This window comes from Temnothorax longispinosus, unplaced genomic scaffold (genome assembly GCF_030848805.1).
Source record: "Temnothorax longispinosus isolate EJ_2023e unplaced genomic scaffold, Tlon_JGU_v1 HiC_scaffold_26, whole genome shotgun sequence".
Classification (NCBI taxonomy): Eukaryota; Metazoa; Arthropoda; class Insecta; order Hymenoptera; family Formicidae; genus Temnothorax; species Temnothorax longispinosus.
In genome coordinates this window covers 53346-65330 of record NW_027270080.1, presented here as the reverse complement: position 1 = coordinate 65330, position 11985 = coordinate 53346, and the positions used below count along the sequence as shown (strand labels likewise).

At 43.5% G+C, this 11985-nt stretch overlaps 2 protein-coding genes across 3 annotated transcripts; one reads left to right on the top strand and one right to left on the bottom strand.

The window, feature by feature from the left end:
- Positions 1-609: 609 nt before the first annotated feature.
- LOC139824087 (uncharacterized) lies at positions 610-7943 on the bottom strand. Its single transcript, XM_071796586.1, has 9 exons — positions 6810-7943; positions 6345-6689; positions 5808-6254; positions 5523-5632; positions 4815-5371; positions 4312-4635; positions 4006-4173; positions 2024-2217; positions 610-726 (listed from the first exon to the last, which is right to left on the bottom strand). Exons 1-9 carry the CDS (start codon positions 7941-7943, stop codon positions 610-612), a joined length of 3396 nt encoding a protein of 1131 aa, XP_071652687.1.
- On the top strand, positions 7934-9497 carry LOC139824080 (uncharacterized). 2 transcript variants are annotated; one of them, XM_071796582.1, is made up of 4 exons: positions 7934-8194; positions 8417-8552; positions 8834-9025; positions 9121-9497. In XM_071796582.1, exons 1-4 carry the CDS (start codon positions 8045-8047, stop codon positions 9222-9224), a joined length of 582 nt encoding a protein of 193 aa, XP_071652683.1. In that variant the 5' UTR covers positions 7934-8044; the 3' UTR covers positions 9225-9497. The 2 variants fall into 2 exon arrangements, with proteins under 2 accessions (XP_071652683.1, XP_071652684.1); XM_071796583.1 differs by having other exon boundaries at positions 7934-8552.
- The last annotated feature ends 2488 nt before the right edge of the window (positions 9498-11985 follow it).

Below are 11985 nucleotides of genomic sequence, written 5' to 3'. Positions count from 1 at the left end.
CCTAGAAATATGTTGTTACGACGACGAACATGTTTGGACAAGTTCGATGCGTCATCGACAAAAAAACACGCTACTACGCAGTGCGCTATCGAGTTAGTCTTACCATTGTGAGCCGCCTAGCGGCGTCGTTGCGAACGAGGCCCCCGCGGACCCCCCACGCGGCCCCCGCCGACCCTCACGCGGCCCACGCGGACCCCGCGGCGCGACCGCGACCGCGAACGCGAACTTCCCCTCCCGCGGACCCGCGGCGCGGGTGAGTCATCCCGGTGAGTCATCCCGGTGAGTCATCCGGTGGTATGTCAAGGTTAACCCTTCTCCTCCCCCTTCCCCGCGAAATCCGAAATCCTTGTGTAACCCGATACCTTTGAGTAACCCGATATCCTTGTGTAACCCGATACCCCGCCCCTCCCCCTTCCCCCCCCGCGAAATCCAATACCCTCCTCCCTCACCCCCCCTCGGAGCTCCCGGGGTTGAACCCGCCTAGGTTAACTACTAAATACGACGTCCCAATTGTTAATTTATGATCAACATCTTAAAATGTATCATGATATAAATTTTCATAAAAATTGAACGCAGTTTGTACGTTTTAAAGAACGAAACAGTTATTTTTTAGCATTTCACGGATAACCCTCCGTAGTCACACCGGGTCAATTTGACCCGAGCCTCAACTTTGGTCGTAAATACCTTGCTCGTAACTTGAAAATTGGCGGGCATAACGCCCTCTAGCTGTAGTTAAAAAAAATTTTTTAAACAAATTTTCGCGAATTTTTTTTATATGTTAAAAATTCCTGAGGCTCTTCTTTTTTATAGCAATCAATTTAGCAATATCGCAAGTGCATTTGAGAATTTTTTTCAACACGATCGGTGGATAAATAGTCAAATGGCGAACGGTCAAAGTTCGTCTCGGGTCAAAATAACCCAGAGTGACTTCCTTGTTTGAAAAAATAGGTGTGACTACGGAGGGATAATTTGGCCGCCATATTGGTTTTGGACAAACTAAAAATTTATTTTTTCCATGAATTCAATGCTAACTACTAAATAAACACATTAACACATTTTTCTATGACAGTCTATAAATTCCAAGTAACGATATCATCTGTCGTATCTCGTTACCCGCAGACTTCGGCCACCATATTGAGGTCCGTCATGTTGATTTTTCAAAAGGCCACAGCTCAACTAAAACTACATATGTGTAGCTATAAAATGAGCCCCGAAAGAATTTTTTAGGTGACCCCAATTTTTGGACAGGGGGGTGTCTGATTTCACGGAGAATGCCCCATATAAATATGAGTCATTAAAAATGTGGATGGTGTATTATATAATAAACTAAATATTTATAATAATTACCTTAATTTCTTTCCCATTTTTGTAGTATTTTAATACATTTCAAAGTCTTTCTTTTACCGATCGTTATTTAATAGAATGTTGTAATTTTAGTTATTATTTATTATGTATATTTTGACATAAAAATATTTTGATATTGTAAGGAATTTGTCAGGGAACTCGCGGGAGCGAGGGGTAGGACGGTAATTTGCCGGGATAGGACCTTGCTTAACGAAAGGTAGGACGGTAATTGTCGGGAAAGAGACTCGAGAGCCGGAATGTCAGGAAGAGGGCAAAAGAAATAAGGGATATCTCGTGAATCAACCTCGTAAATGTGATTATAACGGGTGTTTATTGGTGAATGACTGTACACAGTGACTTTTGCACGCGCGAAGATATATCGACTTGACTCGGTCGTGTCTTGCAGGAGACTGTCCCGCGTTAACTCAGCTCTCTCCGGACCGGGAGCGCTCGGGCCCAGCGTCGCGTGATCGTACGGACCAATCATATCGCTCAGCGAGAGCGCGCAGTAATATCGGGGCCAGCTCGGAGGCCGCGCAACGCAAAACCGGGCGACCTACGCCGAATGGAAACTACCCCGCAATGGCGTTCCTTACAATATAAAATAATAATATTAATAATAATAATAATTATATATATATATATATATATATATATATATAATAAAATCAGTACTTACGTGCTGTTTCAATAGATGTAGCGAATGATACAGCTGCTGGTGCTGGCCCATTTTTTGATGTTGATTGTCCAGCTGATTTTGCACCGATTGATTGCTGATTTTGCCACAAGAGCTTTTGCTTTCACCAATTCTTTTTCTAATACTTGAATGTTGTACTTTTGCTCTTTTATGTTGTCTTCTTCTTCTACGTTTACCTGGCAAAAAATAATTATTTATTTATTATTATACTCGTAAGCAATACAACACGTTTACAAGGTTTTATTTTACAGAATTACTTGATGATAAAGAACTCTTTCCAAACTATTTTCAGATTCTTTTCAGTTCATTATGTATGATGGACTTAAGAGCAACAATGCTTTGAAAGAATTCTTTATTAGCAAGTTACTCTGCGTATTTAATTACATGTAAATCTTCATTAAATTTTTTATCAATAAATCTAATGACATATTACATATTTTAAATTTCATTAATTTGATACTTACAAGCATTTCATCATCTCCGTCCATGTTTTAATTTTGATTATCTCCGTCCACGTTTTAATCTTGTTTTTTTTTGCAACGCCATAATCGTGGCAGTTTTGGCGACGATCTTAGGAGCTGCCTTCTTCGGGCTTTCCGCGGCCTTCTCCCGTACGTTCTTCTTAGTCTCCGCTTTTTACATATTCAAATAGATAAGACACGTTGCGCTTTTCTTTTGGCTTTGTTCTTAAGTTTGTCAGTCGACAGCGTGAAGGAGCGGTTTTTGCCCTTGGTCTACACTCTGTACGACAGCATTAACAGAGACGGCGGGCAATGGGCGGGCTTTATCTCACCTTGTAATACATGTACATACATACACGAAGTACGGGCACGTGCTCATGGCGCTACGAACGCGAGTTCGTGGCGCCTCTTGCTTCGTGTATGTATTTATATGTATACGTGTATGTAATGCCCTTTTTCACCAACGTCGATTAACTTAAACCTTAGTTCAATTCACTCTTTGTGTCTTTCTAACAGTCTCTCTTATGCCCAATTTCACCAACGTCGTTTAATTTGAACCTTAGTTCAATTCACTCTTTGTCTGTTTCTAAGGGAGACTGTTCAAGTTAAACGACGTTGGTGAAATCGGGCATTAGAAACAGACAAAGAGTGAATTGAACTAAAGTTCAAGTTGAACGACGTTGGTGAAAATCTGTTGGTGCTGTCGTGCAGGGTGCAGAGGCAAAAACAATACCGGCTCCTTCACGGTATCGACCGACAAGCTTAAGGACAAAGCCGAGAGGAAGGCGTAACGTGCCACATCTACTGTTTTGAATAGGCCTCGTGGCCTCCACGCAGTTGATCGAGCGGCTGCTTCCTCAGAATCGGGCGTGGTCGAGAAAGAAAGGGATTCACTTCTCTGCGTTGAATATTTATTATAAAGTCACTCGGGCGGTACAATAAAGGCGCGGTCTATCGCTCGACTTAACGGCACGTGCGATTCGTACGACGATCACGATGATTCTCTGCGGTAGTAGTGGCGGCAGTGGTGGGAGACGCCGCTGCGAGCACGGCCGTAACTAGGCGGAATACTACGAGAGCGCCCGCGAATAGCAGGCACGACAACGCGGGGTAATCGTGGATCGGTAAAGCAGGAGCGGACCCGGTTACCCATCATACATCGCCGCCTCCTTGAAAGGACGTACTTTCAAAACAAAAGAACAAAACGTAAAAAGTAGTCTCTTACATCAGAATGGTTACATGACACTCCTTCGAATTGGAGTCGCATAGTACAAAGATTAGTATAACTAAGTTTGGAATCTAAGATGACTAGGTCAAACATAAAATAAAATAGCATTCGCACTTATAATTAAATAGACGCTTGTGATATAGGAGTGGCAACCAAAGGGCTTCGCAAAAATCTTAACGCTAATTGAACGCGAAGTTTGACGTCCACGCGAGACGAGTATACTTAAGTGTCTATGGGTAACACCGCGAGCTTAGAGAGAGGTCTCGTGAAATCACCTTTCGTTGTTCGGACGGTGGCAACCCTCGTGACGCCGTCGGCTCCGGTGTGAACATTCTGAACTCGCCCCAACAGCCACTGCAAAGGAGCTAGGCCTTGCTGTTTTATGAGCACTAATTGCTCGGGTTTTAACTGTACGCCCTTGTTGGCCTTCCATTTGGTTCGTTCTTGCAAAGAATTAAGGTACTCAGCGCTCCATCTACGCCAAAAATGTTGTCTTATTTGCTCTACTCTTTGCCAGCGCGTAAGCCGATTTTTTTTAATGTCTTGTAAGTCGTGGCAAGGGAAACTATTCAAGGCTGTACCGACAAGGAAATGACCGGGACTGAGATACGCGAGATCATTTGGATCGGCGCTCAGTTGCGTGAGTGGTCGCGAGTTCAGGATTGCTTCCACCTCGCAGAGTACCGTCTGCATTTCTACGAATGTTAAATGCGCTTGGCCTATAATTCGAGCCATGTGATACTTGGCCGACTTTACTGCGGCTTCCCATAGACCGCCGAAGTGCGGCGCGTTAGGCGGGATAAAGGACGAAGAAGTTTCCTGCTCGCGAACAAACTGGTTTATATCGTCTCGAACCTGACTATCGTTAATTAAGTCGTAGAACTCTTTGATCTGCTTATGCGCCCCTACAAACGTGGTCCCATTGTCGGAATATATGCAAGCGGGTTTGCCTCTTCGGGACATGAAACGCCGAGTGCGCTAAGAAAGCTTTCCGATGTGAGATCACTTACTAATTCGATATGTACGGCTTTCGTGGAGAAACACACAAAGATAGCGATGTACGCCTTGTGAAAGCGGGCATTACGTCGCTTGCCCTCCTTTACCATGACGGGTCCGGCATAGTCGACATTACAATGCGAGAATGGCCTTGAAACGGTAACACGAGTAGAAGGCAACGAGCCCATTAAGGCTTCTGACTGGCTCGGTTTAGCTCTGAAGCATGTTACGCAGTTTCGAATAATTTTTCGCGCGGTTGAGCGCAGCGACAAAGGCCAGAATCTCTGCTTAACTGCGGCCATAGTTGCCTGAGTGCCGGCATGCATGTTACGCACGTGTTCTTGTCTTATCGTACGTTTTGTGAGCTCGTGATCGCGAGGTAGTAATATGGGGTAGCACGCGTCGAATTTTAACTCAGAATTCTTTAATCTACCCCCCACCCGGATTAGCCCGGTTTCGTCTATGAAGGGAGACAGGGAAAGTATCTTGCTGGACGCGCTAACCGAGTCTCCTTTGGTCAACGCTCTGTACTCGTCGGGAAATGAGCTTCTTTCCACTGCTTTGCACACGACGCCCAACGCGTGCGACATCTCGTTGTGAGAAACGGATTCGGTGGCCGGAGTCGGCCGATGCGCCTTGTTGATCCTGAGACAATACGCTATGATGCGGCATATATTGCCCAAGTTTGAATGCTTTTTGATTAATCCGTCGACGATCGAAGGACTGATGATGACGACGGCTGCCGCTGCTTCTCATGTTTTGGGAAGATCATCTCTTAGGCGAGTGATGTCCTTACTTGGCCAGCGGTCTTCTTCGTATTGCAGAAAGGTAGGTCCATGCCACCATAACTTGCTTCCACGAGTTCGTGCGGATGTAGTCCACGTGATAGTATGTCGGCGGGATTGTCTGTGGACGGAATGTGCCTCCAATCTTCTATCTTGGTTAAACATTGTATCTTACCAACTCGGTTGGCAACGAATACCTCCCACCTCCGGGAAAGCGAAGTTATCCAGTATAGTGTGATGGTGGCGTCAGACCAGAAAAACTTCTTGAATTGCGTTATGTCGATCGATGCGCTGACCTTGTCCATCAATTCGGCCAATAACAGTGCCGCTTGTAGCTCCAGCCTTGCCAGCGATATGGCCTTGAGAGGGGTCACGCGGGATTTCGAGCAAAGCAACTCGGTGCGGTAGCTGGTGCCGAGTTTTGTCCGAAGGTATATAACGGCTCCGTATGCCTTTTGGCTGGCATCGCAGAATCTATGTATTTGTATTAGCTGGGGATCCGTGGCAAGCTTGACGCACCGCGGAACTCGTACTTGTTTCAAGACCGACAATTGTTCCTTCAGCCTTGACCAACGCGCGTGGATGTCTTGTGGCACTGACTCGTCCCAATGATTGCCTGACTTCCACAGGTCTTGCAGGATGAGTTTCGCGACCACGATGACAGGTCCGAGAAGACCGAGGGGGTCGAATAACCTGGCAACGCCGGATAATATTGTGCGTTTGGAGACAGTACTGTGGCTCTCCTGAGTGTCGTGAGAAACTTGAAATGTGTCTCTGATGTGATCTCATTGCATTCCGAGAATGCGTGAGTTTGCATCGCTGCAAATTTCTACTGGCTCGTGGTTTTGATCCTGGACGTCCTTTAATAATTCCGGGCAATTGGATGCCCACTTGCTCAATTTGAACGCTCCTAATCGTAGTATTTCCACCACTTGATGGCGAACTATTTCTAGATCCTTCTTTGTGTCGGCCCCGGTCGCGACGTCGTCCACGTAGCAACCTTCCTTGAGGTGGATCGATCCCACCGGGAATCTCGATGCGTTTTTCTCGGCTAGATTGTTCAGGCATTCTGTGGCTAGATATGCGGCAGCTGCGGTGCCGTAGGTGACCACCAGGGATTCGTATGCCTTGATGTCGTGATTGGGCTTGCTCCGCCACAATATTCGTTGAAGATGTGTCTGCGATGGGTCGACCAGAATCTGCCGCTACATCTTAATTATATCGGCCACGAAGACGTATAGAAAGAAGCGGAAGCGAATCAGGAAAGAAATCAACTCTGGCTGGACGACTGGTCCCACTCTGAGCGCGTCGTTTAGAGACACTCCAGTAGTAGTTTTGCAGGATGCATCGAATACCACACGTATTTTGAGTGACTGCCCAGCCATTTTAACCACACTGTGGTGAGGCAGATAGACTGCCGGCGGGTCATCATCAGGTTGCTCGTCTACCAATTTCATGTGGCCGAGTGCGACGTACTCCTGCATAAAGCGCACGTAGTGCTCCTGTAGGTTGGGATCACGCTTGAAACGCCTCTCCATGGCTAGCAGTTGCTTCATCGCGATGTCCCTGGACTGTCCGATTTTGGCCATCACGTGCTCCTTCACCGGAAGCTTCACAACGTATCTACCGGACTGATTTTGCAACGTGTTGTCCGCGAAGTGTTTCTTGCAGATGGCCTCCTCGACGGTGTAATTGGCTGTATTGTTGGAGATGTCCTCTCGTTGCCAAAAACGTGTTAATTCTTCGTGCAATTGTAGATTGGTTACTGCGGCATGGCAGGCTTGTATTTTCAAATCTTGTTTCGACGGGTTATCTAACCCGCCTGCTAGGATCCATCCCAGACGCGTCTTTTGCAGCGTCGGATGCGCTTGGGATGATTTGATTTGTCCCACGCACAACAGGTCCCAAAACAACTCCGCGCCAATCAGAGCGTCGATCTCGGATGACTCGTGAAAGCGAGGGTCGGCTAAAGGTAGATTGCGCGGGAGATTAAATTCGCCGCGATTGAGAGTGAACGACGGGAGCTTGTCCGTGACTTGATCCGTCACGATGCATTCAACGTCGAAGGAATACGAGTTTATGCGCGATGACATTTTCAGACAAACGATCTGAGTTGACTTTGTGCTAGCGCCGTTTATCCCCGAGATTGAAACGTTTAATGAACGCGGCTTTAGACCGAGAGCAGATACGAAGCTTTTAGAGACAAAGTTAGCCTGAGAACCGCAATCCAGCAACACACGACAAAGTTTTCGCGCGCCCGCATCATTGTAGATGTACACGGCAACCGTGGATAGCATGACGTACTTGCCGTCCGAAAGATGCGACGCGTGCGCCACTAGCGCAATCGGCGTTGTCGCTGAGCTCGGCTTTGGATTGTTTTCCTGATCGCCATCGAGCTTCTCGGGAGTTGACGATTCAGGGTGAAGTCCCATGGAGCCAGCGTACGGCGTACCGGCGTACGGCGTAAAGAAACTTGGCCAATCACAGGATTTGCGCCCGTTTCGTTACGCCAGCACAAATTTTACGTTGGTTTATGCAGCATAGGGCAGCGTTCTGGCGTTTACACTATACAGACACGCACATGTTCAGAGTTCCTAACCTAATACCTAATAAAAATATAATATATTATTGTGAAAGAGGATTGAAGTTAAAAATGAATAAATACCAGTCCAATAATTTCTTGGTAAGTATCAGTTTATAAAATTGTCCATATATACAGCACGAAATAATATAAATACTAGAATTATAAGAAAACTGAATTTAAAAGCACGCTTATCAATTTGAATCAATTCTTTTTGTATGTTAGGATATCATCTTAATCTTAAGTTTAATATTATCAATTATTTATATGATAAATGCACATTAGGAAATGCACTAATTTACATAAAATAATGTTCATTTGTAGAACATAAAATGTGGTTATTGTGGCGATATTTTAGTCGTCGCCACACAAGAAGAAATGTTGTGTCACAATTGTTTTGAACATTACGATGAAAAGATGCATGCTGTATCCATCGATGAAGACTTTGTTGTAACTATTGGTAAGTTTTGCAGTAATAATACTTGTAGCTTTCCAGCAATGCACATAGTCGGCACTGTGTAATTTATTTTTCAACAGAGTGCTTTACAATTCCAACACAGCTCAAAAAGTAAGCTTTTTGCCGTGTGTTTCAGTCGTGCGAGTCTAAAGAGCATATAACAAGAGTTCATTAGCATTACGTTGTATCTATCTGTGTTACCTTGCTGGAAAGCACCCATTATGTTACATACACGTAGGTTTCAAATGTTAAATTTAATCTGCAACTAATTGTATTTTAACAAGTTCAAAACAGCAATCAAGCAGATACGGAGGACACTAGCAATGAACATCAGTCCTCAACAGATCACCGTGATGAGATGCTAATTAACGTAGTACAAACAAAGCCAGCATTATACAATTTCCACTTTCCACCTACCGAACAGACAAAGGCGAAAAAGAAAGCACTGTGGAAGGAGGTTGAAAATATGTTAGGAGGTTTGTATAAAAACTTAAAAGATATTACTAAAAGTTGCAAAGTGCAAGTTATAATCTATTTTAAAAATACGAGTTAATTTTGTTTATGATTACAGGGCTTATGACTGCGGATGATGCTGTTGTGCCGCGAAGGTCAACAACCCCGAAATGCGACACCTCGCTGTCAGCGTTGCTTCCGGATCTTGCCAAACTCACCTGAGGTAGCATTCCGGGTTTCGCAAGTGACACAGGTCACTCGCCCGGAAGCAAAAGCGCTGACAGCTGAGTCAGCACCGCGGAAGCTAACGCGCGAGAGATAAAAGCCCGCCCTTCCGAGAAGCGGCGGGCAGTCCGGAACAAAAGGCTAGATCACGCGCAACCGAATGTAATCGACTACGCGAGCGCCCGCAAGTCAGGGCAATAGATTAAGAACACCTGTGTAACAAGATATCCAAGTTTATTAAACGCTATTATACAAAAGATCTGGACTCGTGTGTTTTCTCCCCGCCCGGCGGATTCCAAAAGAACTCCGTGCCGACCCTGCATCCCCAGGAGCGGCACAACAATGCAATGAAAAGATGGAAGTATCTAAGAAATTGTTACGTGCGTTACAAACGGCAAGTAAACGAGTATGTTCCAAGTGGATCCGGTGCACAAGCGAAAAAACAGAAAATGTTCCGCTTTTATGAAATCATGCAATTTATCGACGATCCATTAGAAAGTGCACCGTATGTATTTTTATATATTCTTCATAAATTACTAAGTAATAAATAGTAAAAGAAACTAAAATTTAGTCTATTACATACATAATATTTCAAATATGCACTATAATTATAATATTTATTCGGTATAGTTAAACGGCCTGACTGGCAAGTTTTATTAAGTATATCACAACGACGTTTTGACCACTATTTTAAATCCTTTTCAAGTTATTTTAACAATGCTGGAATGAAAGAATGAAAGAATATATAAGAAATTTAAAAATTAAAAATTAAACAACAATACGCGATGAACAGATTTACGAGAATATCGGTAAATAGGACTTACATGGATCATTGTGCGTCAATCATATAAAATTCGTGGCGGGTCGGAAAAATACGACGGTCTCATGTGAAGGCCGAAAAACTAATGATACATTATCACAAAATACAGTAAACATAGAAGGAGAACTTAAAGTGATACATTATCGCAAAATACAGTAAACATAGAAGGAGAACTTAAAGTGAAGAAATTATCGAACATTGGACAATTACAAACACCGTTGCCAATGTTTGTTTTTGAACCTAGAGATTAAGGACATTAACTACACGATTGCTTATTTACGATCTGAGGGGCAAAGGATTGAAGACGCGTTATACGTTTCTCTACCGGCATGTACAGTAAAAGAATTTTTCTTATATAACAGAAACAAGATATCTTACTTCGACAACTTGACCAGATGCAAATTAATGAAAAAATTCAATAACTTAAAAATTAAACATAACAAACAAGTTGAGACTTTCCATAATATTGACACGAATAAATGGATCGTTAACATTAGTAACAGACAGATCCCCGAAAATATTTTAAAGATGCTAAGTCTTGGTAGCAGGTTCGGACTACCTGTCAATCAATACAATAGGAATGACCGATCAAAAATTGTCTTAGATGTTCTCAAAAACTTTGAACAAAATAAGCACATGATCGATGATGACAAAGTTAACGAAGTGCGCTGTCTTGTTTCAAATTCTCTCCATGATTTCATAAAAACAAACAAGAGATCTAATTCTATAGATAGATACATCTTATCGCAGTTTTCATTATGCAAAAAATATCTCACTAACAACCCTGACATTCTGGTTACGAATGCTGACAAAGGTCAGACTACTGTCATCATGGATAGACAAGACTATATTATGCAAATGAAAGCCTTGCTTAACGATCAGTCTACATACAGAAAATTAAACAGAAACCCGTTGAATAAAATCACCTCGCAATTAAACTGTTTAGTGAAGTTATGGAAGAACAACGGTATTATTGACGCGAGGGCTTACAATTTTCTGAACTGCATAAACGGTAACCTCCCCCGTTGCTATGGACTTCCGAAGATCCATAAGGAGAACTATCCGTTACGCATAATTGTATCCGCCGTTGGAAGCCCTCTTTATAATGTTGCCTCATATCTGCATAACATTCTGAATAAAGCAGTTGTGAAGCCGTCTTCCCATGTTAAAGATAGTTGGTCGTTCGTGGAGAGTATGAAGCAACACAGCATCCCCCCTGACCACATCCTGGTCTCTCTCGATGTCGTTGCGTTGTTCACGAACATACCCATAGAACTTGTTCTGACTGGAATCGAAAAAAGGTGGGATGCGATATCTGGAGAGACCCGGATGAATCTTGACCAATTTCTACACGCTATCAGAATGATTCTTAACTCCATTAGTTTTTCTTTTGACGGTGAGTTCTACGAACAGATCTTCGGTAGTCCAATGGGTTCCCCCCTCTCGCCTATTTTAGCCGATATCGTTATGGACGATTTGGAGACTTGCTGCCTTCAATCCTTTGATTTTCATATCGAGATTTTTCTTCGTTACGTCGATGACATTTTCATGTGCATTCCGCAATCGAAACTTAATGAGGTTGTCCGTACGTTTAACAACTATCATCCACGTCTCAAATTCACGTATGAACTTGAGAAGAACAACACCCTGAATTTTTTAAACACGTCTGTTTTTAGACACGGCAACTGTTTGTTCACCAACTGGTATCGAAAACCAACGTTCTCTGGCAGGTATATTAATTTTTTCTCCAGTCATCCTTTGAAATACAAGATTAACACGGTCATTAATTTGGTTGACCAGGCCATACTATTGTCGGATGAACAATTTCACGATGAGAACATCAAGTTAGTGAAAACTATATTGTCAAATAACTGTTTTCCCGACCTGTTGGTGAACAAACACATTCAAAGAAGAATTTCAGAAATTAACAAACGATCG

Excerpts from the sequence above, each read along its gene's own strand:
- LOC139824087 (XM_071796586.1), bottom strand. The coding sequence starts at position 7,943 with ATGGGACTTCACCCTGAATCGTCAACTCCCGAGAAGCTCGATGGCGAT. Across the intron at positions 6,690-6,809 it reads CTCTAAACGACGCGCTCAGA|ACACATCTTCAACGAATATT; the intron begins GTGGGACCAGTC and ends GACCCATCGCAG. Across the intron at positions 727-2,023 it reads TACATCTATTGAAACAGCAC|CTAGAGGGCGTTATGCCCGC; the intron begins GTAAGTACTGAT and ends TTTTAACTACAG.
- LOC139824080 (XM_071796582.1), top strand. The coding sequence starts at position 8,045 with ATGCAGCATAGGGCAGCGTTCTGGCGTTTACACTATACAGACACGCAC. Across the intron at positions 8,195-8,416 it reads ACCAGTCCAATAATTTCTTG|AACATAAAATGTGGTTATTG; the intron begins GTAAGTATCAGT and ends GTTCATTTGTAG. Across the intron at positions 9,026-9,120 it reads GGTTGAAAATATGTTAGGAG|GGCTTATGACTGCGGATGAT; the intron begins GTTTGTATAAAA and ends TTATGATTACAG.